The sequence below is a fragment of the Mauremys reevesii genome, linkage group 9 (assembly GCF_016161935.1).
Source record: "Mauremys reevesii isolate NIE-2019 linkage group 9, ASM1616193v1, whole genome shotgun sequence".
Taxonomy (NCBI): domain Eukaryota; kingdom Metazoa; phylum Chordata; order Testudines; family Geoemydidae; genus Mauremys; species Mauremys reevesii.
The window spans coordinates 55,571,611-55,598,993 of NC_052631.1; the positions used below are offsets into that span (position 1 = coordinate 55,571,611).

The window sequence follows — 27,383 nt, forward strand, 5'->3', positions numbered from 1 at the left end:
GAGCCATTTACACTGCCACTTGCCATGGCAAAAGTTTTGTCTTTCGGGGAGCTTTTTTAAGCACCTGTGAATGACAAAAGTTTTGTCATTCAACTGGCAGTGTAGACAAAGTGTGCAGCAGCAGATTATCATAAAATTGAAACAGACATAGGAATACACCTCTACCCCGATATAATGCGACCTGATATAACAGGAATTTGGATATAACATGGTTATGCAGTGGTCTGGGGGGGTGGGGCTGTGCACTCCGGCGGATCAAAGCAAGTACGATATAACGCAGTTTCACCTATAACGCGGTAAGATTTTTTTGGCTGCCGAGGACAGCGTTATATCGAGGTAGAGGTGTACTACTAAGTATGAAGTGAAATACATAACAGGTTTCAGAATAAAAGTAAGACCTATCATTTCCAACTTCCATTGAGAGAAGATATGACATAATGAAATATTAGACCAGCCCCCGGTAGGAGAACTAGAAATAAAATTCTTACTGCATTCTTTTTCGTCTCTTCTAGATTCTCGTTGCCAATGACAAAGCCTGCAAGCTCCTTGGGTACAGTAGTCACGAGCTGATTGGTCAGAAGCTATCCCAGTTGATATCAAAATCTACTCAGGGTATAGTGGAGGCCCTAGGGGAGGACCATGTGGAGGCTGATGGATATGCAGCTGTGGTTTCTGGAACAGTGGTGTGTGAGATGTTCAAGCAAATAATCCCTTACAGAAGTACCCTTGTGTGATTATTTCAGTTTAACTCTTCAGTGTCCTCCAGTACATGTCCCTGGGTTAGAGGTAACCTTTTGTCACTGTTTGACAGTGGAGGCATTTCTTTTTGAAAAGAAGCTTATAAACATGTTTTGCCTTTTTAATTCTGGCTTATGAAGTCCATTTGGGAGGCACACATAAGATTCTTCCTTGTGTCAACTTGTATAGTCAGGATGACTTTTGCTCAAGTGAATTCATAATGGACACTAGAGAGAGAACCAATGTTAATGGCTCAACATAGAGCAGTTTAATACTAATGCAAGATTCCCAAGGGCTGCCTCAATGTAATTTAAAAAAAAATTAAACTCTTAAATTGCATTCCATGAATTATAATAGTTATCAAAGCAGTCAAATGCCATGAAATATCTGAGGATATATATGACAAAACACTTAACTGAACATGAAAGAACAATTGATATCTTGCCTTCAAGGAAATATAATAAGCCATAAAGTATGTGGAACTGTCTGAGAGAAATGTCTTTTTAAAAAAAAAAAAAAAAAAAAGCCTTTTTTTGCTGCTATTGTCCACAGTTAATGCGTGTGCAAATATTCTGGGGGGAAAACGAGCTCATATCCTCTCAGTGGGTCTTCTCTTTTAAAAGAGATTTACAGCACTTCACAACTACAGCTTTCTCAGTCCTCAGACAAGTTTGGGGAGAAAAGTGAAGGTTTGGTTTTCTGAGGCCCCAGAACAAAAATTAGCATTTCTGGCAGCTGTTCAACTCAAAATTTGTGCTATTAAATGTATTTTAGAGACTTCTTGTGGTGTAGTATAAATGCATTAACCCTTTCTATCACAAAACTAGTAAGCCCTGATATGAACAGGGCAGGGGGAAAAAGTGAGTAAACCTCATATGAAATAATCCTCTTATTTGAGAGGAATCTATTCCAAGGAGAAATGAAACTGGCATTTTTACAGTTGAAATTAATAAAGCTACCGTTGAAGTTGAGTCTGCTGGTTTATTTCCACAGTAATGCCACCGATAACTCTTCTTGCAAGGATCCATCTGCTGTTTTGGTTATTGTAACTTACTGAGATTCCCATAAGGAATGCATCTTTGAATGTATGGTGTTAGAGTATCATTTTTAAAAATGCATGCAAAAGTTGGGAAACACCTTGATCATTTTTCTGAGGTTGAAGAGAACAACATAGTATGTGTGACCAGTGAGCTATTTGCAAATCTTTGGCCCTTTATATTAAAGCCATATTTCTTCTAACAAAGCAAAAGCACTGGATCTTACTGAGGACTCCATGTTGATTGTGCATGTCAGGTATGAGGTTTAAAAACAAAGCTGTTATCCAAGCACAAAGAAGTTTTAATGTTGCATGCTCTTTCAATGGCTGAGTAACTTAAACAACTTTATTTGTAACAGCATTTCAGCAAAGCCGCAATATTGGAGATATAAATGTATAAATATGCAGCTTGCATATTGATATTATGCATGCACTGAATGTGCTGTGGTCTCGTTTTTAGTGTCTATTTGCATGTCTATTATACGTTGAAAGGGAAGATAAGAAATAGTTCAGGAAATAAAGGCATTAGGTCAGATCTTTGGCTGCAGCCAAAGAGCACCAAGTGCAGTGTAGGAACAGTGCGCACGAAGGAGTTGCTTTTGTCTCCTGTAATCCTTCACTGGTCCAGGCTTCTGTTGTAACTTAGAACAGACTCAAAGATGCCCCCAAGAAGGGTAGAGTAACATTGGCCATAGAGTGCCTCATTGTGTGGTGCCAACTGCTTTCTTCTGTTTTTAGTTTACACAAAAAGAGGATGCTTGATGTAACTCAGGGGTTCTCAAACTGGGGGTCGGGACCCCTCAGGGGGTTGCGAGGTTATTATATGGGGGGTCGCAAGCTGTCAGCCTCTAACCCAAACCCCGCTTTGCATCCAGCATTTATAATGGTGTTAAAAGTGTTACTAATTTATAAGGGGGGTCGCATTGAGAGGCTTGCTATGTGAAAGGGGTCACCAGTACAAAAGATTCAGAACCACTGATTTAACTGTTCCTTCATGTGTTAGTGCCTTATAAGTATAGTGGGATTGCCCCAAGATTACCACTTTGTCTCACTTGTAGTTCATCTCAGATATGACAGCTCAGCTTTGCTTTGCAATCCTATAGTCCTGCTCAAACTGTTTGTCAAACCCCCTATAGTACAAATGGAGGTTCCCATTTAACTGAATGTTTTGGAGAATGCAAGAGGAATTGGCACTATTAAGGAAGACTTTTTCACTTTGCCCTGTTTGAAAAATTAATAGAAAGATCCTTTATCTTGCATATCTTATTCAGCTCTCATTGCCCTGAAGCTGTTGGTAGGTAAAAAGAGACATGTTGGTATACTGTATTTAATGCTGATTTCTGTTAACAGGTGGATGTTATAGGACATAGCAATGAGAAGATCCCTGTCTCAGTCTGGATGAGGAGAATGAGAAGCAAGGACAGCCGATGCTGTGTGGTTGTGCTGGAACCAGTGGAAAGGCTCTCTGCCTCTGTTTCCTTCAGAAGTGATGTGAGTGTTCGGTTCTATTAGTCACAGAATGTCAGAGCAATTGGATATAAGAGATTTTGTGCAAGTGAGGGGGTCTTAAAAGCCTTAACAGACAATTTAGTACTCATGAGTATGAAAGATGTATGTAGTACTGGCTGGAGCCAGGTGTAGTGTGGGCAGACTCTGCAAGTTTCTCCCACGCAGCCGTGCCAGTTCATCTCAGTCTTGATGTGCACTTTCTAACAAGATTAGCTGAGTGGTCTCTCCTCAAAGGACACTTTGCAGTGGAATAGATGAAATACTGCAAGTGAATTAGCAGACATGATTGTAAATCTTTGTGTATAAGCACTTTTTGTTGGGGGAAATCTCAGATTCTGTTTTTCCACTTGCCTCACGTGGATTTTAGCTACATGTGGTTTCTGTGCATAAAAATAGTGTCAGAGTGGCACTGTATTATGCCGCATCTGGTTACTGAATCAGTGGTTGTTATTGGTATTGTCTCTCTTCATGGGCACTTCCAGCCATATTGTTTGATATTAGCATAAACTGCTGTTTGGGAATGGTGTGGCCTGTGGTTAAAACATTACAATTATGAGGGTCATGTGAACTCTTTTTAAGGGAGAGATTACATCGTGTGACCTTCTTTTTGCACATCTCCATGGTTACACATCATTGGAAGAAGTAGTTGGGCACTACATAACAGACCTGATTCCTTCGCTGCAGATCCCTCCTCCTGGCAGGAAAATTCCAAAGGTACAGTGTGGTCTATCAACTAAGCTGTTCCTTGCTCTTATCACTTGTGATATAAATACTGCACAGTCTTCATATTTCATATGCGTTGGCTTTCTCTAGTTGGGTAACAAATAGAGCCTCTGGTGGCAGAACTAGCACCTGAGACCTAAGTCTCCTGATAACGGCTATGGAGTTGTTGATTGCAGTTCAGGTGTTTCCTAGCTAGGTAATGAGCTAGGGCTTTCAATGCAGAATCTCTCCTAATGAAATAACACATTCTTCCCTCTACGCCCCCACCAACTGGAAAGCTTTCCTGTACATAACTTGATGTGCATGCTGTAATGTAAACAGTGTTTCTCTTTTTAGAATCTCAAGATCCAGAGATCTGTAGGTCGAGCCAGGGAGGGCACAACATTTCCTCTCAGTTTAAAGCTGAGGGCTAGCCTTCCTGATGAGGACCAAGTCCCAGTGGTTGAGGATGGACTCCAACAGGAGTGCAAGACAGGATCTTCCACAGACTATTCTTACTCTGCCACTGTCTGGGTTTTCACTGCCATCAGTGGGTTTATCACACTCCAACAAGATGGGACCATCTGTGGCATCAACAACAGCTTTGCTTTAATGCTATTTGGCTATGAGAAAAAGGAGCTGCTGGGAAAGGTGAGGACTGAATTCTCCCCCCCTCCTCCCCCCAAAAATGATTGGTGTGTCTTAATGATCTCAAGTCTGCCAGCAAAAGAATCTATTCCACTTGCTCAGTTAGAACTGCTGTTTTCAACAAATAAGTGTGGGGTGGTCATTGGTGCAGAAGTTAACTTCTGAACAAAGGATTGCCAAAGGATTAGAACAAATTTTAAGTATGCGGGAGAAGACTATGCAATCTCTTTTCTTCCATCACTGTTGTGGATCATGTTTGTCTGACTTTCCACAAGTTTCAGATTGGATTGCTTTCTCCACCAGCACAGGTTATTGGCATCTGTCACCAACCAGTAAGGAGTCAGTCTGGTTCATACTGTTGCACTCTGTATTTTAGAACATCACCTTCCTGATTCCTGGTTTCTGTAGCCACATGGATAGAACTGATGAATCCTCCTTGCCATTTCCCCCTCTCGATGATTGCATGGAGACAGAAAATGGACGAGCCTCTGGAGATATTAAAAGAGCCCAGCGGGGAGACTGTTGTATAGCAGATAATAGTGAAGGTAAAATGACCTGAAAGGGGAGAAGCATGTCACTGAAAATGGTTGTGTGTGCTATGAAATCATTGGATTTCTGTATAGCTGAAACCACGTTTTAAATAATCAGTTACATTGCATGGATGGAAACTTGATTTTACTTCTACTTCCCTCTGCATTTCTAATGGCAAAAAACCAAAGAACATGCCAGTTCAGAAATAATTATACCAAGAATAAATAATACTTTGCATGTATAGCATCCTTTTTTCTCAAAGCACTTTAAAATGTTTGAAATGTAACTGGCTTGACAGAGGTGTCGGTATGCAGAAGTCTACTGTATTAGCGTTTTAAAGGAGAACCTTAATATTGGTTAGCCAATATTTGGAGCTTTGCTGGTTTATTTCTGTTAAGAGGAGAAAGTGCTGATGAGTCAGGTATATTATTTGGTGCAATCCTGTCTATTTATAAAGAATAGACGCACATTCCTGTTCCCTTCAACACAGTAGGAACAAAAAGGAGACAGTTTCTTTCTTGCTCACAGTTTCCAAGTGTACCTTTCCAATCAGGGCGCTGTCTACAAGAAGTTCTTTCTTTCTAGGCTTCTTTGCTATCACTGCTTCTCTGGCTTTCTCATGGCTTTTCTTGCTCTGACACACAGTGGCATTCGGAACAATGCTCCAGCCCCTTCATTTGAAATCTGTTCCCAGGGGTATTCTTCTCCTTCTCCCCGAGTTAGTTCGTGTTCAGGCCTTCAGTGTGGCCTGTGCTTTGGATGGTGGCTTCTATTGTTTCAGCTACCTTACTCCATAAATGAGTTTAATTGCTTCTTCCATTCAGTCAGAATAAAGGGCAGCTGGCATGCCCTTCAGCAGTATGTGATTGTCTATGGATCAAATACACACTTGTTGTCAGCTAGCAACATCCTCCAGCATAAGTCTACTACAAAAGAACAGTAAAAGTATTTTAAATATGACAGAAGAATTCTCAATCAAGTAGAGTTGCATGGTTGGAGAATGCATCTGTGAGCTGAATACCTGGGGTGGGGGAAACAAGAAATGTATCAAGTTGCTGTAAGGTATGTTCAGTCCTTTTGTCATTGTAGTTAAACTTCTAGTTTAACAAAAGAGCTCTTGTTGGTGTTTTGGTTAGTTAATTTTACTATTTAATGGAGCTGTTAAAATATTAGACTTGGTATTACAGTGTCTTGCTAAATTCCTTGCTTTTTCATGCATTGAAATCAGCTGTATATCCCAAGTCATAGTCTACATCTTCCAAAATGAGCTCCTTCTGAGAAATAGCTATGCAATGGCAACTACCACTGTGATCACTCTTAGCTGGAAACACTGGTGAGTATTTTTAAAAATTCTCCTGGAAATTCACTTTTAATAGGCTGAAATACTTTTATCTAACAAATGTGCAATTACTGTAATCTAAGGCATTCTTGCTAATCACACTATTTTTTTTTTATAGCAAATTCTTAAGGTGTGTGGCTTTATTTTGCATGCTTCTTTTTGAAGAAGAAAAGGAGAGGGGAATGGTTTTGGTTACTGTGTTCAGCAAACTTCTAGCTGTCACTGATACACACAACCATTCTATAAGATTCCTTATATTTAAAAGTACTTCCGGCTGCTTACTCTGATCACATTTCAGCAGTATGCCTTCCCACCCACTCTGTGTTTTGTCTCTATTCTTTTCCTTTCATTCTGTTCTTTTCCCTTTCCCTCTGTAGCAACTGCTCTCTGGCACCAATTATGTATATATTGATGAGGATCAGTGGCTTTTCAAAAGTGCTATTGTCAACTGTTAATGAAATAACTTAGCGCTTTCCTTTTGAAAGCAAAGCCATGACCTCCAATGCAAGCTTTTATTAGTGCAGTGGACTTGACTCATAGAATTACTTCCAAATCCTGCTCTGGATAGCATTTGCTTCTGTGAAGATTCTGGATAAAGTAATGTCGAAGTTTCCATTATAACTGCTGTCTCCATAATCTCAGACTTTTAAAAGTATTCTCCTTCTGCATGGGTATTTTCCATGCTGGTCTCAATGCAAAGATAGATGAATACAATATGATGGGGGCTAATTTAGCTACAATGAGTCAGGAAAAAGATCTTGGAGTCATCGTGGATAGTTCTCTGAAGATGTCCATGCAGTGTGCAGAGGCGGTCAAAAAAGCAAACAGGATGTTAGGAATCATTAAAAAGGGGGATAGAGAATAAGACTGAGAACATATTATTGCCCTTATATAAATCCATGGTATGCCCACATCTTGAATACTGTGTACAGATGTGGTCTCCTCACCTCAAAAAAGATATTCTAGCACTAGAAGAGGTTCAGAAAAGGGCAACTAAAATGATTAGGGGTTTGGAGAGGGTCCCATATGAGGAAAGATTAAAGAGGCTAGGACTCTTCAGCTTGGAAAAGAGAAGACTAAGGGGGGATATGATAGAGGTATATAAAATCATGAGTGATGTGGAGAAAGTGGCTAAGGAAAAGTTATTTACTTATTCCCATAATACAAGAACTAGGGGTCACCAAATGAAATTAATAGGCAGCAGGTTTAAAACAAATAAAAGGAAGTTCTTCACGCAGCGCACAGTCAACTTGTGGAACTCCTTACCTGATGAGGTTGTGAAGGCTAGGACTATAGCAGTGTTTAAAAGAGAACTGGATAAATTCATGGTGGTTAAGTCCATAAATGGCTATTAGCCAGGATGGGTAAAGAATGGTGTCCCTAGCATCTGTTCATCAAAGGATGGAGATGGATGGCAGGAGAGAGATCACTTGATCGTTGCTTGTTAGGTTCACTCCCTCTGGGGCACCTGGCATTGGCCACTGTCGGTAGACAGATACTGGGCTAGATGGATCTTTGGTCTGACCCGGTACGGCCGTTCTTATGAAGATATTTTAAGGAGCGTCTGAGCATAATACAACCTTTGTGGACAAACATGACCTTGTGTGTGTATTGTGCAGGTGAGAAGTAACTTAGAAATTTAACAAAACAAAGTCTTAAAGTGTTTCAGAAGGCTGGCTTTTCTACAGTAAATTCCAGATTGATTCATGTTATAATCCAAGACAAAGGACTCTGATTTCTCCCTTTCTGCAAACTGTAGAGGTTCAAATTATAGTTTGAGTGTGTGTTGGAGTATTTTGGTACTACACCCTTTGGTAAGCCATTAAGGGCTAAATTAGCTACAGGAGTAACTCCAATGGAGTTATGCCTGCAGAGAATTTTGGTCCTAAATAATAATTAGAGATCTGAGATGAGTGAACTATTATATGTTGATCATTTGCACAAGGCAAATGGCAGCTGTTTGAGGACTTACGGGTATTGGCTTCACATTTCCCTCTAGTTCTCAGCTTTGTCCTCTGGTTCCCTTTTGGATGTGGTGACTGGAACCAAAAGGAATTTGTGGACTGTCAGTCTTTGCCAAATAGATTCTGGGAGGAACTTTTCTTGTTTAGTCTAGATTTAGTCACTTTGTATCTTCATTCTGTAGCTGTATACAGCCTAGTTTAGCTGTATGTAGTTTTGGCAATGTGTGTTTACTTTAGAGGAATAGCTCAGTGGTTTGAGCATTGGCCTGCTAAACCCAGGGTTGTGAGTTCAATCCTTGAGGGGGCTATTTGGGGGTTTAGTTGGGGATTGGTCCTGCCTTGAGCAGGGGGTTGGACTGGATGACTTTCTGAGGTCCCTTCCAACCCTGATATTCTATTCTATGATTCTCTACCTCGCATCCTCACTTGCATTCTGATTCCCTTTGGATTTTTTTGCCCTGTAACAGACCCCTGTTTCTGTTCTCTGAGTCTTTCCTTAAATCTTGGAGCTTTGTTCTCCTTTCTATCCTAGATGTGCAATTTGGGTGAATTAAGGTTACCATAGCAAACAGAACTTTGTTTTTTTTTATCCTTGATTTTGGAGTGGTTTGAAATAATTTTAATGTTAAATAATGTAAATTCTCTTGTATTGCATTTGTCATAGGCTTTTTGTGGGGATCTGAGCATGAGCTCAGATTCACTGTCCCAGGTTTGAACACAGTGGTAAATCCAAAAGTAGTGCTCAGGTTCTTCACCTACCCAGTGGTTTCAGAGCTGATGCTTTCTTCTGTTTTAATCCACCTATGTGTTTGACGCTTTAGCACTCTACCATGCTTTTCTGGGAAGCTAAGTTGTGACCCCCCCCCCTTTGTCACCTGGGTCAGTTCAACTCTTTAAACAATTAGGTACTAGATACAGAGCAAGGCCATTCCCAGGCTTCTTGAGCTATGAAAGCTGACATATCTGCAGTAAAGACTAAATCTGAAGAATTGTCTCATCTTGTTTGGTACAGATGCCAGCCTCTTGCAGGAGGACTGCATCTCCAGCAAGCTACACGAGAAGCAGAAACTAGCAAAGAGCCAGGCAGAAGAGATTTTCACTAGTGCAGAGACCTGGCTGAACAGTGGGAGCAGTTTGCGATCTACTCTCTCATCACCTGCAGTGACATTCACACATTTAAATGGGTAAGTCTTATATGTGCACTGTCACCGCTTCTATAAACCAAACCAGTTAGCAACAACTGCAAGAAATATTGTTCCATTATTTGTAAAACTGAACTAGGAGGGGTCAGGAGAGTGTTAGCCTCCTGTACTTGGTTTTCTGCAGCTGAGTTGCTATCTGCAGGGCAGGTAAAGCATCTTGCCCATCTCTGCTGCTTCTTTAGTCCTACCCATACTCAGCCTGTTAGAATACCCACTACCACCACTCTGCGCTGCAAGGATCACTTTCTCCCCAGCTAGAAGTGATACCTAGCTTCTGTCTGCACTAGGTCAGGAATAGATTTAAAGAAGTGTTTAAACACAGTTCCAGGTAAACCAATTTCTAACATTGCTTGGCCCCATTTATGTTATCCAGCAAAAGTGTTCTAGAAGCTAGGTTAGCTGAAACTATGTTTTAAACAGTGTTCCATCCTTCTCAGAGTCACTATACGCTATGTAAAAGTCTTGGTTCATTTAGTACTTAGTCTTCCCGTAGAACTTTGCACTCTATTAGTATAACAGCCCAACTGTCTCTGCTGCATCTCTTTAGGTCAGTCTTCTCTCTTTTCTTTTCACTACAAGAATGATAATTCTACATTAACAGAACTGTATTTGTCATCCATAGTTTAAGTACAGACTCTAAAACCTTTTTATATCTGCACTATCCCTCATTTAATGTTTAACTCGAGTTAGAATTGTTACTGCCTTTGTAAATTTACAATAATCTAAAGAACATTTTGTATTATCATAGATAAAACTGTATATAAAAACTATATCCGGGAACCCAATACAGATCTTTCATTAACATCTGTCCTGCCGTATGCTGTAGGTTGTTTTCTTTTCATTGTGGCAAATTCACTCTTGTTCTAGATCTATTTCTTAGACAATCTATTGGAACAATGTTTAGCAGCCTGTTCCATATACTAACTTTAGCCATTCCTTTGCATTAAGACTGGATTTTCCATGAACTGGGAAGTCTGCACCAAGAGTTTCCTACTGAATCTTATAAAAAACAACAACAAAAGTGCAAGTTGTGTATTGAGGAATTCTTCCTCATTCTTTTCTGGCCCTGACATTAATGACACATTTGAATCCCTATAGTGTGGACTGTGTTGCTACTGGTGGCCTGCCAGCCACAGATGAACAGCCATTGTCTGAGAGCCAGCATGATGGAGTCATCACGGTGATGGAAACTGCAGAAACTAATAACTCACCCCAGAGCCTCTCTGCAGCAGACAATCCCAAACCATCTGATTCAAAACAATCAGTTTTTGGTCAGGATACTGAAGTCCCAATGAGAGACTGTGATGGTCCAATACCATCTGAGACTCAGCAGGTGAACATTGATGTGACCGGTAGCTTTTCTGACCTGCTGCAGGAAGAACATCCACAAGTCCTTGTGGATTTAGATAGCCAACTGAGCTCTAGGTTACCATATCAAACCATGAAGTGTCAATCTTCCTCTGAACCTCAGGGAAAGGCTACTTTACTACTGGACCCTCAGATGCTTGTTCCTTGCAGATTAGAAGAAACTGAGACCAATGATTTGAATAGATCTTTGTGTGATGCTACCTGTCTCTCATTTGGGACACCAACACTAGATGAACCGTGGCTTGGGGCAACATCTTACTTCAGACAAGATGTGCAAGCCCATGTGATTACAGAGCAGTTTGCAAATACAAAGTCAATGAGTGGGACAAGGAACTCCAGCTTTGAGCAGATGACAATAGAAAACTCCAAACTGACTGACTGTTCATCCTTCCTTCCCGTTGGAAGGAGTAATAGCCAAGATGTTTGTTCAGAAAGTCGACCAGCTTGTGATGCCTCTGCTTTGGGGGCTGCCATTAATTTAAAAGAAATCCAAGAACCGGGCACTAAGGTAAATTGCATTTGTGAAGGTCTTAAGGAACTGGACCTGAACACTGGCGCAGAGCTGACTTCAGCCAATTGTTCAGATACTACTTCAGATCTTCTGAGGACACACTTGCCTGGTGTGGTGGATTGTGACTTAGATATGGACAGCCTCCTGGCCCAGAAGACTAATTCCTCTACAATTGAACAGGAAGAGCTCCTGTTGAATAGCAATTCCCCAAAGGGTGGCCAGGGGTGGTTGAATTTCGTCACACATTTGGAAAATATTCAAGAGGATTCCTCCAGAACATCTCATTCAGTGCCTAAAAGTGCTGCAGAGAACATGGGGGTTCATCTGAACAGAAGCCCTCTGAACAGTGATGTGAATCCCCAAGAAGACTTTCTGCTGTTCAAGCAGCAGAACTTGAAAATGCAAGTAATATCCACCCCTGTGAAACCAGAAGCTACATTATCTCGGTCAGTTCCTTTGCTTGACTCCGAGATCCTGGAAGGCAGCTACTCTGGGAACTGCTATCACAGAGATGGTTCACGACTAAGTAAGTTTTTAAACAAATGACCATTTCTGACCCTCTGAAGCTTTTGATTAGACACACTTCTTTTCCTTTCTGAAAGAATGCAATGATTCTGGGATAGAGGATGGGAGGAGGCTTTGGAGTTGCAGGAGGAAAAAGGTTAATCTGTGGGCCAGTCTGTTTTCATTGTCCAAATGGAGCGAAATGCAAAGTAAGTAGCATAAATGATGAAGAGTAAATTTCTCTTAAAATTCACTGATTTAGTAATCTCAGGTGTTGGTCAAAACACAAGGAATCTTTTTATTTTTATTTTCTTTAACCTGCCACTTCTAAAGGTGCAGTCACTGCTCTTCTGTGGGTGGTTATTTGAAGAGTCTCTAGAACACTTGCACTGTTGCCTGCCATCTTCTAATGGCCAAACCCTTAGTTAGGCTTCACTTATTTCTTACTTGGGCAAACTCCCACTGGAGTCAATGGGAGTTCCCCTGAGTAGGGGCCCTAAAATAGAGCACCTCAAGCCATCATTTCAAATCTTCTAAACTTAGGAGTGCGAGTTATAAAGCTGGTCTCAATGCTTTTGCTGCATTGGTAACTTTTTTCTTTATCCATGTTCACTGTTTAAATGGGTCTGAATATCTTTCTGCTGGGATTTGTGTTTCTGAAGGTATACTTTTTGAAGTGAAGCGTGTAGAATTGCAGGACCCTGCAGCTCTCTTCTGTGTCTGGGTGGTGAGAGACCTCCTTCAGAGCCAGAAAGAAGCAGCAGCAAGGACTCAGCTTCTGCTCTCCAGTCTAGCCAGTTCTTCCCAGTCTATAGCGGATCTCTCCACACTCAGCCTGGGAGAAGTGAGTATCTCTGCCATCACGTAGTGTGGGAGTCGCCAAACTGCAGATTGTGAGCCACATGCGGCTCTTTTACAGTTAAAGTGTGGCTTGCGGAGCCCGCTTCCCCCCCATTCTCCGCCTACTGGACCTGGGGGAGAGTTCAAGGCTTCTGTCCTGCGGTGGGATGGTGGGGATAGGGGCTTCTGCCAGAGATGACTGGTGCCTGCTGAGAGTGCGGGGGACGCAATTTAAAGGTTCGGCTCCCCCAACAGCTTGAGTCACAGGTACCTCCCACGGGGCTGAAGCTCTGAGACCCCGCTCCCCACAAGGTTGAAGCTCCAAGCCCTGGCAGATGCACTCAGAGGGCCAGTAAGTTTGGCCACCCCTGACTTAGTGTTTGAAAATGCTTCTCAGTTCTTACTGCACCCTTCTCAGGGTGAAGCTGAAGTGAGAATTTTTTTGATGTAATGTGTATTGCAGGAAGTATTTAACTGTAACGAGAGGGACAAAACAAAGTAGTTTTAACTACTCATTCATTTTTGGATTTTTTCTTGGTGCACCGTAATGCTTTAGAGGACCTCTCTTGTTCAGACTTGGTAACTTACTGCATTAAGCTAAATTAATGCAAAGATAACATAAAATGGTCTAAGTGCATCTAATATAAATGCCCTAAACCATTTAAAGTGTATCGGTTAGAGCAGAGGTGGGCAAACTATGGCCCATGGGCCACATCTGGCCTGCGGGACCGTCCTTCCCGGCTCTTGAGCTCTTGGCTGGGGAGGCTAGTCCCCGGCCCCTCCCCTGCAGCCTCAGGTCACTGTGCTACCAGTGCTCTGGGTGGCGGAGCTGTGAACTCCTGCTGGTGCTGGGTGTAGTGTATTAAATTGCTCCCTGTAGGAATGTGCTACTTATGGAGCACCGGCACTGGCAGCTGTCAGTAAGTAGCACATGCCTATGGGGAGCAATTTAATACACTACACCTGGGTAGGGAAGGCTGAAATGTATCCCAAAATTCATCAGTATCTGTTTGTCTCCCAGGAGAACAAGGTGACAGTCTATGAAACTTAAAGGGCATTAAACTTAGAACTAGTGAAAGAATGGTGTCCTTATCCTCTGTTTGCCAGACTCAGGGAATGGGTGACAAGGTATGGATCATTTGATGATTACCTGTTCTGTTCATTCCCTCTGGGGCACCTGGCATTGGCCACTGTCGGAAGACAGGATACTGTGTTAGATAGACCTTTGGTCTGACCCAGTATGGCCGTTCTTATGAACACTCTTGATGTGGTGTTTATAGCTGTGGAATTCACTGCTGAGTTTTAGGTTAGTGAGACAAACTATTGTGACTGAGTTTAAACACTTGTGTGACTCTGATCCTAATGGTCAAGTTAAAACATGAAAAATAATCTAAATTCTTGCTCAGAATGTAACATAATCTGTGCTTGGTGGTAGTTGAAGAAGAAAACTGCTGTGTACAGAGAAAGTTTTCACAATTATCTAGTATCAGAGGGGTAGCCGTGTTAGTCTGGATCTGTAAAAGCAACAAAGAATCCTGTGGCACCTTATAGACTAACAGACGTTTTGCAGCATGAGCTTTCGTGGGTGAATACCCACTTCTTCGGATGCAAGTGGTGGAAATTTCCAGGGGCAGGTTTATATATGCAAGCAAGAAGCAAGCTAGAGATAACGAGGTTAGTTCAATCAGGGAGGATGAGGCCCTGTTCTAGCAGTTGAGGTGTGAAAACCAAGGGAGGAGAAACTGGTTCTGTAATTGGCAAGCCATTCACAGTCTTTGTTTAATCCTGAGCTGATGGTGTCAAATTTGCAGATGAACTGGAGCTCAGCAGTTTCTCTTTGAAGTCTGGTCCTGAAGTTTTTTTGCTGCAGGATGGCCACCTTAAGATCTGCTATTGTGTGGCCAGGGAGGTTGAAGTGTTCTCCTACAGGTTTTTGTATATTGCCATTCCTAATATCTGATTTGTGTCCATTTATCCTTTTCCTTAGAGACTGTCCAGTTTGGCCGATGTACATAGCAGAGGGGCATTGCTGGCATATGATGGCATATATTACATTGGTGGACGTGCAGGTGAATGAACCGGTGATGGTGTGGCTGATCTGGTTAGGTCCTGTGATGGTGTTGCTGGTGTAGATATGTGGGCAGAGTTGGCATCGAGGTTTGTTGCATGGGTTGGTTCCTGAGCTAGAGTTACTATGGTGCAGTGTGCAGTTACTGGTGAGAATATGCTTCAGGTTGGCAGGTTGTCTGTGGGCGAGGACTGGCCTGCCACCCAAGGCCTGTGAAAGTGTGGGATTATTCTCCAGGATGGGTTGTAGATCCCTGATGATGCGCTGGAGGGGTTTTAGCTGGGGACTGTATGTGATGGCCAGTGGAGTCCTGTTGGTTTCTTTCTGGTGTTTGAGAAGAAACCAGCAGGACTCCACTGCCATCACTTCAACCTCCCTCCAATAGCATCTTAAGGTGGCCATCCTGCAGCAAAAAAACTTCAGGACCAGACTTCAAAGAGAAACTGCTGAGCTCCAGTTCATCTGCAAATTTGACACCATCAGCTCAGGATTAAACAAAGACTGTGAATGGCTTGCCAATTACAGAACCAGTTTCTCCTCCCTTGGTTTTCACACCTCAACTGCTAGAACAGGGCCTCATCCTCCCTGATTGAACTAACCTCGTTATCTCTAGCTTGCTTCTTGCTTGCATATATAAACCTGCCCCTGGAAATTTCCACCACTTGCATCCGAAGAAGTGGGTATTCACCCACGAAAGCTCATGCTGCAAAACGTCTGTTAGTCTATAAGGTGCCACAGGATTCTTTGTTGCTTTTACAATTATCTAGGTACATTTTCTTCTGTTTCTTCTCTTTCCACTGAAGTGTGTGGTATTGGCGACTGCCGGAGTTAGGTTGCTGAACTAGATGAACCATCACTCTAGTTCATTTTGGTGATTCTGATGACAATGACAGCTTTTGGATGATTTAGTTGGGGATTGGTACTGCTTTGAGCAGGGGGTTGGACTAGATGACCTCCTGAGGTCCCTTTCAACCCTGATATTCTATGATTCATTGGAGTTAAAGTAACACATTTTCACAACTACTGTGAAAAAGCATCTTCCTCTAAATATCTTATTTCTTTATATCTCTTTATTTTATAAACCTCACTCACTGGCTCATTTCAGTTTTTTGGTGTCTCTTCCTTCTTATTCCAGGTGATCAGAACAATGCCATTGTTTGAAAATTCCCAAAGAGCTGAAGATCTGGAAAGATTGAGGGCATGTGAGGGAGAATATGCAAAGAAATACGACACTGTCAATCTCATTGGCAAAGGAGCTTTTGGCTTTGTCTGGACTGCCAGATGCAAGAAAGATAATAAGGAGGTTAAGGAGGAAAAATTTCCTTAATTTACTCTTCTAGTTATTTTTTTCTTTTATAATATGACCATTTATTGCAAGAGCAAAGGTTATTCTGTAATGAAATGTCAACCTCAGACTATCAAAAACACAAAATTAAATCTGAAGTTCTTAGCTCTTTAAAAAGACAAACAGAAACATACAAAAGAAGTAACAGAAAGGTATTGACACTGATGTAATAGGTTCTTGGAAAAGGATATATTAATCTCTCTATGTGGCCAGCCTCATTTTGTGACTGGTAACCATTTTGTATCTAATTCAGCCCACTGAAAGTCTGAGAGCAGTGATATTGCAGATCTTAACAATGCCGTAGAATTAAGTTATCAGTAAGCAGAGAGGACAAATTGCAAATGATGGCTCAGATCCTGCTGGCAATGGCCTTTTAGTGAACTCATAGAGAAAATAATTTTCATCTTAATCATCCAGGGCCCTCTTGCATTATATTATTTGTGTAGGTTGTAGTAAAGTTCATTTGGAAGGAGAAGGTGCTGGAAGACTGCTGGGTAGAGGATCCTGAGCTGGGGAAAGTTACTCAGGAGATCGCAATCCTGCTAAAGCTGCAGCACCCCAGTATTATTAAGGTATAGTATAATTCAAAGCACACAGCTTTTAAGGTACAGTCATAGTTTGAATTATTCTTCACTTCCTTCCATCTTTCAAACTGATCTTCCATCAGGCTGTTGTCTAGTAGCTAATAACTCTTACTGACATTTTCTTAATGCAAAGTAGACTATATAATAAATGCTGTAAAATTGCTTGCTTAATATATAGTATTGACTCTTTAAAATACACCCAAGACACTTATCTGGTCAGATTAGTTCATCAAAATTATCAATGAAAGATAACTAATAGTTGATTCTTTTTAAGTACCATTTTAACCCCCCACAAGGAAAATCCAGTATATGGGGAATAAAGTCTTCCACATGTGGAACTCTGAATCCTTCCTGATTTTTTTAGTAATGATCATAATTGTATACAAAAATGTAAACACTAACTTAGCTTTACTAAATTGATTGTAGGATTATGGCAAAGTGACCAAACCCACTCTCATCACAATAAACCATAGTCTGTTACAGTCTTATTAGACATGGCTCACTTCAAAAATCTTGCGTTCTAACTATTCAGGTCAGAAGAATTTGGCATGGCTTGCAGTCTTTACTCAGAGACAATGATATAGATGTGAGCTAGATTGTTGCAACAGTCTTTGGAGAATTAGAGGCATTGTAACATTGCCTTACTGAATTCTGTGGTGTCTATGTTCAGACCATACAGGGGTTCTCTGATTCTGTCAGTGTTCAGAATTCCCTCCAGGACATGCTGACTTAGTGACATGAAAGAGACCATTTTCAATTAAGAGTGGATTTTTAATTAGTCTGAGATGTCTGTCACGATCATCAAAGCCTTCATTTGGTTGTCCCTGCAGTTAGAGAACAGTAGCTAATACCATTAAACAGAAGGTTTTGATTTATCTTGTAAAGGATTCAGGACTGAATTCCTAACTCCTTTACCTGCTATTTAGGTTTTGGGAGTATGCAGAAGATAGCTAATTCTCCACAAGACATGAGAAGCTTATTTTGTTGAAATTTACCCTTCTCGGGAGGTTCATGCTGATTGTCACAAGACTGAGGAAGCCTTCCTCTGAATTTTTTGTATACTTCAGACTTCAGTGTTCAGAGGAGACTTTATTTCTGGTGGCAGTGATCTGGTGACACAAGAAAGCTTTAGACCAGAAACTGATGCTCCCTTTCTAAATTCTTGCCCCGCTTACCCTGGATGATTTTACAAGTTGGGCAATTAATGCTGACAAGCTGTATGTTTAGAGAGATTTAATTCCCTAAAGATTATAATATGTTTTTATCACTGCCCTTCGTGGAGGTTAATGTCTGTAGAATGCTGTAAGGATAAAAAGTATTATAAGAAGTGCCTGTTATTTATAGGTGCTGGATGTATTTGAAAATGGACGTTTTTTCCAGTTAGTGATGGAGAAGCATGGATTGGGTCTAGATCTTTTCACATTCATTGATAATCAGCCTGACTTGGATGAGCCCTTGGCAAGCTATATATTCAGACAGGTGAGAGCTACTTTTGAAGTAAAGCGTGTTTCTGAGAATGTGCCAGTTTGACAATTATGATGGGGGAAACTTGGCTAATACAAAAATCCAATTTCATTGGAAAGTTGAGATAAGATTAGTCAATTAATCTATATGCACTGCTCTGTTTCTATGATAGTGTGCAGTATTTAGAGAGTCCCACTTGAACATTTTGGAAGGCTGATTTCTAGTGGTCTGAAATATCACCCATAATAACCTTTAAAAGACTGCTGCCACAAGTGGGGTAACATTAAGTGAGGTTTCCCCAAGTCCCATTAATAAATCAGGTATTTTATGTACTTTTCCTTTACTGCTGTCACACAAAGGTTTATGAAAACTGAAACTCCTCCTTACTTTTCTGCTCTGCCTGCTTGATTGGACTGTGGTGTCACAAAATTAACACTTTATCAGAATTGTTTGTTTGCAAATTGTGATGCTGTACTTAATTGTGGCATTGCAGAATTAATTGTGCAGAAGGAAGTGACTGAGGGCTTGTCCACCCTTGAAACGCTGCAGAGCTGCAGCTGCACCGCTGTGTCTCTTGAGCATAGACACTACCTGTGTCAAGAGGCAGGGTTCTCCCGTCAGTGTAGTTTACTACCTCTCGGGCAGGTGGATTGCAAGGAAGAATTCTTCTGTCGACCTAGTGCTGTCTACACGGGGAATTAGGTTGTCTTAACTGTTGCTCAGGGATGTGGATTTTTCACATCCCAGAGCGACGTAGTTATATGACCTAATTTTCTAGTGTAGACCAGGCCTCAGTATTTAGGAGTGAGTTATCTTATTTATATAAAAGTTCACTCCCAAATACTCAGACTTTATAAGCCTGCAATGATGGGGAAGGAAATGTGGGAATACTAAATTGTTCTTTGGTCAAAGTTTGGATAAAAAAAAAAATTAACTTGCTGGATTGTGACTAATCACTGGTGCTCCTAACCCCAGGGGATGAACAAACAACATGGCTAAAGGGCACCCTAACCTTACACATTTGGAGAGGGCAAAACCTTAGTTTGCTTCCAAATATATTTCCCAGAGAGTATTACTGTAATACGATGACAGCCATCCCCAGTTGGATGCAGCTCCTCATCTTGTATAGATGAGATGTAAACAACCCCCCCAAATATGCCTATCAGAGTTCTGTTGTGTTCTGGATAAGTGTCCCTCATGTAAACTTCTTTGTATTGTGACCTCACTCTTTGTGCTTCAGCTAGTGTCAGCAGTGGAATATCTCCACTGCAGAAATATTCTCCATAGAGACATCAAGGATGAGAACATCATCATTGCTGAAGATTTCACAATCAAACTGGTGGACTTTGGCTCAGCTGCTTACTTGGAACCTGGCAAGCTGTTCTACACCTTCTGTGGGACAATTGAGTACTGCTCACCAGAAGTGCTCTTGGGCAATCCGTATGTACTGGACCTGTGAAAACTGCTCTTATGTTCCTTGTTAGCAATGCACTTGTAAGGCCGGGGCAGAAGAATGACAGAATGATGCTTAAACTATTGTCATTAGCATCTATGCTAGACCCATTGAAATAAATTGGGTATTTCACACCTCAAAGCTCTTCTTTCAGGTACTCTGCAAACTCACAGACATTGCTGCACGGGTTGCACTTGGCTCACATCTTTTGAAGATTTTCTTCACTACTGTTGCAGAGACTTCATTCCTCTCTTTCAAATGAAAGCTGAGATTGGGTAACAATTGAGAAATCTATCTGTGGGCCCCTGCCCATTAGTCTTTCTTGCCCCTTCAACGGGGTGCACCCTCACATTGGGAAATACTGCTTTAAATTTTGTCAGTTGGCCAAATGCAACCCACAAAAGCTCATGCTCCAATATGTCTGTTAGTCTATAAGGTGCCACAGGACTCTTTGCTGCTTTTACAGATCCAGACTAAGACAGCTATCCCTCTGATACAAGATCATAAAGGAATTCTCCTTTGCACTCAGCACAAGCATGAACCTTCCCAGCCAAAGGGGGACTAACTGCCTGCTGTGATTAGAATGCAAGTGCCACTTCAAGCTGAACTAGTGGTGCTCATGCAGTGCTTTATTAAAAATAGCATGCCGGGTGAGCTTCTGGCTGCCATGCTGTACAACCAAGTTAAGGAGCAGGTTTAAGATTTTTATCCCTAGGCTGGTAGGGTCTAGGTGAGTCATATTACAACTTAATCTGTTCTGTGTTTCTCACAATCTACATCTTAATAGATGGGTCTTGGTGACCCACCACCCCTCCCATTCAAGCCTGTTTATGAACACAAATCTCTTTGGCAAGTACAACAATTGTTTACATGGAGAAACAGGGTATCAGGGAAGTATTTATGTTGTAGCTGTCCTTTAACTTGCCTTATTTTGAAAGAAATTTTGTCATTTCCCACTCCTATCCTAGTCTATCCCCCTTCTCTACTTACTTTCTGGCACATACTTCTCTGCTGCTTGATCAGTTTATTGTCCTCTCCTTGATCATGCTGTCCTGTAGTCTGGGCTTCCTCTCCCACTACATGTATCTCCCTGATGATTGGTTCATTGCTCCCCCAGACACATGGTCCAGGCATTGGGTTTTCTCATTCCCCATGTCCTCTGAATGTTCCTTTCCAAGTGGAGGTTAGCAGGTTATGGATTCAGCCCCTGAAGAAGAATTACAGTTCCTCCTCCTGGGAGCAAGGACTACTATTAGGGACATGTAGGTTAGCTGTTCCTCCTTGTTTCTAGCTGTTCACCTGAGTCCCCTCCCCAGGCTCTTCTTTCTAATGGAAAAAACTTGACGTGTATAGCAGCAGCTGGAAAAAAGGAGGTGAGCCAGTCCTTTCTCCAGGGCAGCAGCAAGTGCTTTGTGCAGTCTACAGTCTAGGAACAGCTGCTTTGAGTAGACTGATGACTAAGCTGTGTTACCAATGAATTAACAAATGTCACTTTGTGATGTTCCCCTTTTGTTAAATGTACCTGTGATCTGCTAGGTCACTCCAATCCTTGACTCTGGGAGCCAGCCTTACTTACCCTGCATTGCTGTGAGAACCCCCACTCTCAGGTTGTTCCTGCATGGCTGCTAGCATGTACGTTGCTCCCAGCTATGTGAGTGAGCACTTTTGGTCAGCCGCTGCTTGGATTGTGCAACTGAATGACACTAGCCAATATCTCCGGTCCCAGACTTCTGGGAACCTCTGTCTTGCAGTGTCCAGTTATGCCCACTGGAAGCTGCAAGCTTATATGAATTAATCAGTTTAACAAAGAAATTGATATGTACCAGGCTTGTTATCCCAAGGGGAGTCTCTGACATGCTTCAAACCAAACGCACTGCTTCAGGTAAAATAAACAAACACATTTATTAACTACAAAAGATAAATTTTAAGTGATAAGTCAAAGCACAAGAAGTCAGATTTGGTCAAATGAAATAAAAGCAAAAAGCATTGTAAGCTGATCTTAACACTTTCAGTGCCCTTACAAACTTAGATGCTTCTCACCACAGGCTGGCTGGTTGCCCTTCAGCCAGCCTCTCCCCTTTGATCAGCGCTTCACTCTCTCGGTGGTGGTGTCTGTAGATGGAGGTGGAAGAGAGAGAGCATGGCAAACATCTCTCCCTTTTATCATTCTTTCTTCCCTCTTGTCTTTGCCCCGCACCTCTTCAGAATCAGGTGAGCATTACCTTATCGTAGTCCCAAACTGAACAAGGGGGGTGGGGGGTGACTCACTCGAGAGTCCAACAGATCCTTTCATAGAATCATAGATTCTTCTTCGAGTGATTGCTCCTATGTATTCCAGTTAGGTGTGCGCGCCGCGTGTGCACGGCTCTTCGGAACATTTTTACCCTAGCAACTCCGGCGGGCCGGCTGGGCGCCCCCTGGAGTGGTGCCGCCATGGCGCTGGATATATACCCCAGCCGGCCCGTCCGCTCCTCAGTTCCTTCTTACCGCCCATGACGGCCAGTTGGAACAGTGGAGTGCTCCCTTTCCTCCACAGCCCTAGCGTTTCTCTACTCTTGAGTGTACATAGTAGTTTAGTTTACTTAGTTGTTAGTTTAGTTGAATAAGTTTAGTTAGCTATAGTATAGAATAAGGGAATAAGGGGGGTTTACCCCTCTTCTTCCGCAACCGGTGCGGGCTCATGCCCAAGGCACCGGGGTTTAAGCCCTGTGCGACTTGCCAGCGGCACATGCCTGTCGGGGACCCACACGACTCCTGCCTGCGCTGCCTCGGGGAAACCCACCATCCAGATAAGTGTCCTATCTGCACGGCCTTTAAGCCTAGAACAAGAAAGGAGCGGGACAGTCGTTTAAAGCAGCTCCTTATGGAGGCAACGCTCCAGCCTCCTGCACCGACCCCGGCAGCACCGAAGTCGTCATCGGCGCGCAGCGCACCGGCGGCCCCGAGCCACTCCGGTACCGAGGCTCCTCGACCTCTGCAACCGGCACCGGCGACCCGGCACCGTTCCCTCTCCCCAACGAGGAAACGTAAGCCGGCGAAGTCAGCTTCGAAGCCGCATCCTCCGGGACCAATAGCCCAGCCACCACCGACGCCTCCGGTACCGGCTGTGGCGGTGCACAAACCGTGCACGGTACCGTTGACTCCGGCGCCGCAAGGGCCATTGAGTCCGGTACCACCCTGCTCCCCAGTGCCAACCGAGGTCGAGCTACAGCTCCTGTCCACGCCAGAGACGTTCTCGACGGCAAGAGAGCTCATCGAGCTCACAGAGGCACTGAGCCTCCGGCCCCCGGCACCGCCGGTGCGGGCTGTTAAGTCAGCGGGTAAGCCGACTATGATGCGGCCTCCTTCCCCTGACGGACGGGATAGACGGCGCTCCAGGTCTCGGTCTCGATCCCGGTCCCGAAGACGGTCACCGTCACGCCGCTCCAGGTCCTGGCACCGCTCACCATCGCGGTACCGTTCACCACCTCGGCGCCGGTCGCAGTCCCGGTACTGCTCAACATCGCGGTACCGGTCGCACTCCCGGAGACGCTCCCGGTCCCGGTCGCCAGCCCGTCGGCACCGCAGAAGGTCCGATTCCCGGCACCGTTCCCGGCACCGTGACTCCCGAAGCCGCTCCCAGCACCGCGGTCAAGATCCCGGTCGAGCTCCCGGCACCGGTCGAGCTCCTGGCACTGCGGCAGTCGATGGTCCCGCTCTCCATCTCGGCACCGCGACGACTGGCACCGATCCTCGGCACCGTACGGGGACAGATTGCCAGCATCGACGGCGCAGTCCGTGAGTGCCTCCACCCCTCCGTGGCCGTCTCGTCACTCCTCGGTTGCTTCGCGGGCAGACAGCTATGGCCATCTTCAGGCTGCCCCGCAAGGACAAGTCCACGGTGCACAGCAGTGGGGCTTTTGGGTCGCCTGGGCCCAGTACGAAGCTCAAGGGCTCCCTTGCCCCCCGCGGACCCCAGCCTCCAAACGCAGGGTGCCGGAGGCCACAGTGAGCAGGCCGCCCCCATCACCACCAGGTGGAACCCAGTCGCCTCCTGGTCCTGCGGAGCATCCGCGCTCCGAGACAGCTGCCCACCCCATAGAGGAACCACCTTCGGAGGCCGTGGTCCAAGGTCGGTCCTCATCATCCTCGCCAGATGAAGCGGTGGCAGGGGCGTCTACGGCGGACCCTCCACCTATTGACTTGCGGGCCCACCAAGACCTTCTTCGCCGGGTGGCGAAGGCTATCGACCTCCCCGTGGTGGAGGTCGCTGAGGATGATGACCCGGTGACTAATGTAATTGGGGCTGAGGCCCCACTGCGGGTGGCCTTACCATTCATCCGCACCATTCAAAAGAACGCCACTACCATCTGGCAGTCACCAGCGTCCGTCCCTCCCACCGCTCACAGTGTAGAAAGGAAGTACTCCGTTCCCCCCACGGGGTACGAGTATTTGTATACCCATCCTTCACCAGACTCACTCATGGTCCAGTCGGTCAACGACAGGGAGAGACATGGCCAGCCAGCTCCAGCGCCGAAATCCAAGGAAGCTAGGCGCATGGATCTGTTGGGCCGAAAGGTCTACTCAGCAGGGGGTCTCCAGCTCAGGATCGCCAACCAGATGGCCCTCCTTGCCCGATACACCTTCGACATCATGGTGTCCGTGACGAAATTCTCGGAGCTGATCCCGACAGCCTCACGCCAGGAATTCTCGGCCCTCCTGGAAGAGGGCAAGAAATCCTCCAGGTCCTCCATCCAGGCCGCTCCGGACTCGGCGGACTCGGGTGCCAGAACCCTGGCCTCAGGAGTGACCATGAGGCGCATCTCCTGGCTGCAGTCCTCCACCCTGCCACCGGAGGTGCAGTACACTTTACAAGACCTCCCCTTCGACACTCAGGGTCTGTTTTCGGAAAAGACGGATTCCAGAATTCAGACCCTCAAGGACGGTCGAATTGCCATTCGCACTCTGGGTATGCACACACCGGCTACCCAGCGAAGGTCATTCCGGCAGCAACCCTACCGGCCCTTTAATCAGCCCAGGTCGCGACCCTATAATAGCCGGCGACCCGGCCTGAATTGCCGTAGACCGTCGGGCAACAGGCGCAACCAGACCCAGGCGCCTTCCAAGGCCCCTCAAGGGCCCAAACAGGCCTTTTGATGGGACGCCCGAGGACGGCCCATCAGACTCTGTACCGGATCCTTCCCGATTATTTTACAACCGCCTTTCCCACTTCCTTCCGGCGTGGTCCCAAATAACAACGGACAACTGGGTGCTTCGTACAATCCAGTCTGGTTACCGCCTTCAATTTGTTTCGCCTCCTCCTTCCCACCCGCCTTCCCCGTCCCTCTTCAGGGACCCCTCTCACGAGCAATTCCTCCTACAGGAGGTCGAGACTCTGTTGAGCTTGGGTGCCATAGAGGAGGTGCCTCACGACATGCGGGGCAGGGGATTCTATTCCCGATATTTTCTCATCCCCAAGGCGAAGGGAGGTCTATGTCCTATACTGGACCTCCGGGAGCTCAACAGGTACCTGCTCAAGCTCAAGTTTCGCATGGTCACCTTGGGGACCATCATTCCCTCCCTGGATCCGGGAGACTGGTTTGCCGCCCTCGATACGAAGGACGCGTACTTCCATATCGCAATTTACCCTCCCCATCGACGCTACCTGCGGTTCGTAGTCAACAACGCGCACTACCAGTTTGCAGTGCTGCCATTCGGCCTGTCCACCGCGCCAAGGATCTTTACCAAGTGCATGGCAGTGGTTGCCGCAGCCCTCCGCCGTCGTCGCATACACGTATACCCGTATCTCGACGACTGGCTGGTTCGCGGGACATCCCGACAGCTGGTAAAGGACCAGATGTCAGAGATACTATCCCTGTTTCGGTTCCTCGGCCTTCTCATCAATGCCGAGAAGTCCACCCTAGCTCCATCGCAGCGGGTGGAGTTCATCAGAGCGGTCCTCGACTCCAGTTTGGCCAGGGCCTGCCTCCCTCGATCTCGGCACCAGACGATGGTCTCCATCATCCAGGACCTTCTCACCTTTCCCACGACAACGGTTCGGTCCTGCCTGCGCCTCCTGGGCCACATGGCGTCCTGTACGTTCGTCACCACGTACGCGAGGCTCCGCCTTTGCCCTTTTCAATCTTGGCTGGCGTCGGTATACCGCCCGCACCGCGACTTGATAGACATGGTAGTCACCGTCACAAAACCGACACTCGCTTCACTCAGCTGGTGGCTGAACCCAGTGGTCGTGTGTGCAGGAGTCCCGTTCCGCCCTCCTCGCCCATCCGTTACCCTGACCACGGATGCCTCGGTGTTGGGATGGGGGGCTCACCTGGGCGACCTTCACACCCAGGGTCTCTGGTAGCCCCAAGAGCTCGCTCTCCACATCAACGTCCGGGAGCTACGAGCGATCCGTTTGGCGTGTCACACCTTCCGCGCCCGTCTGCAAGGCCGCTGCGTGGCAGTCTTCACGGACAACACGACGGCAATGTTCTACGTGAACAAGCAGGGCGGAGCCCGCTCCTCCCTCCTCTGCATGGAAGCGATGCTCCTGTGGGACTTCTGCGTGACCCACTCGATTCATCTGGAAGCGTCATTTCTTCCAGGAGTGCAGAACACGCTGGCCGACCATCTCAGCAGGTCGTTCCTCGCCCACGAGTGGTCCCTTCGTCCAGATGTGGTACAAACGATTTTCCAAAGGTGGGGATTTCCCCAGGTAGACCTGTTCGCCTCCAAAGAGAACAGGAAGTGTCACCAGTTCTGCTCCTACCAGGGTCGCTCTCCGGGCTCCCTGTCGGACGCATTCCTTTACTCATGGACGGACCACCTCCTCTACGCCTTCCCTCCGTTCCCACTCATACACCGTGTGCTACTCAAGCTTCGGAGGGACAGGGCCCACCTAATACTCGTTGCTCCGGCCTGGCCGAGGCAGCATTGGTACACCCTGCTGCTCGAGCTCTCCGTTCGGGATCCCATTCCTCTTCCATTATGGCCGGACCTCATCACGCAGGACTTCGGCAGACTCCGCCACCCGGACCTACAGTCCCTCCATCTTACAGCTTGGTACCTGCGTGGCTGACCCACGCAGAGAGGGACTGTTTGGCGGCAGTACAGCAAGTCCTGCTTGAAAGCAGAAAGCCTTCCACTCACTCCACCTATCTCGCGAAATGGAAGCGCTTTGCGCTCTGGTGCGACCAGCGCGGCCTTAATCCCTTCCTAGTCCCTATCTCTACAATCTTGGACTACCTCTGGTACCTTAAGGAACAAGGACTCGCGGTCTCCTCCTTGAAGGTGCACCTGGCAGCCATGTCCGCCTTTCGTCCATCCATAGACGGTCGATCCATCTTCTCGAACCAGATGGTTTCCCGCTTCCTTAAGGGCCCTTGGCCACGTGCTCCCTGCTCTACCTCTCGTGGAAGACGGCTTTCCTCGTCGCTATAACGTCGGCAAGTCGAGTGTCCGAGCTCCGTGCCCTCACGGTCGGTCCGCTGTATACGGAAAGGTGCAGACAAGGTGCAGCTTCGACCACACCCGGCCTTCCTCCCTAAGGTGGTGTCGCCCTTCCACCTCAACCAGGAGATCTTTCTTCCGGTCTT

General features: G+C 45.3%; 1 protein-coding gene across 6 annotated transcripts in view; it reads left to right on the forward strand.

Annotated features, from left to right (window-relative positions):
* Positions 1–27,383, forward strand: part of PASK (PAS domain containing serine/threonine kinase) — a 47,961-nt gene that overhangs the window by 7,052 nt on the left and 13,526 nt on the right. For 3 of the 6 annotated variants that reach the window (XM_039489347.1, XM_039489348.1, XM_039489349.1), the window contains 12 exons: positions 513–683; positions 3,125–3,265; positions 3,863–3,997; positions 4,343–4,636; positions 5,010–5,178; positions 9,480–9,651; positions 10,768–12,074; positions 12,715–12,896; positions 16,096–16,263; positions 16,752–16,877; positions 18,234–18,368; positions 19,594–19,793. In XM_039489347.1, the coding sequence (XP_039345281.1) occupies positions 513–683; positions 3,125–3,265; positions 3,863–3,997; positions 4,343–4,636; positions 5,010–5,178; positions 9,480–9,651; positions 10,768–12,074; positions 12,715–12,896; positions 16,096–16,263; positions 16,752–16,877; positions 18,234–18,368; positions 19,594–19,793 (3,200 nt within the window). The remainder of the gene's footprint in view (positions 1–512; positions 684–3,124; positions 3,266–3,862; positions 3,998–4,342; positions 4,637–5,009; positions 5,179–9,479; positions 9,652–10,767; positions 12,075–12,714; positions 12,897–16,095; positions 16,264–16,751; positions 16,878–18,233; positions 18,369–19,593; positions 19,794–27,383) is intronic. The other 3 variants (XM_039489352.1, XM_039489350.1, XM_039489351.1) reach the window with 3 other exon arrangements.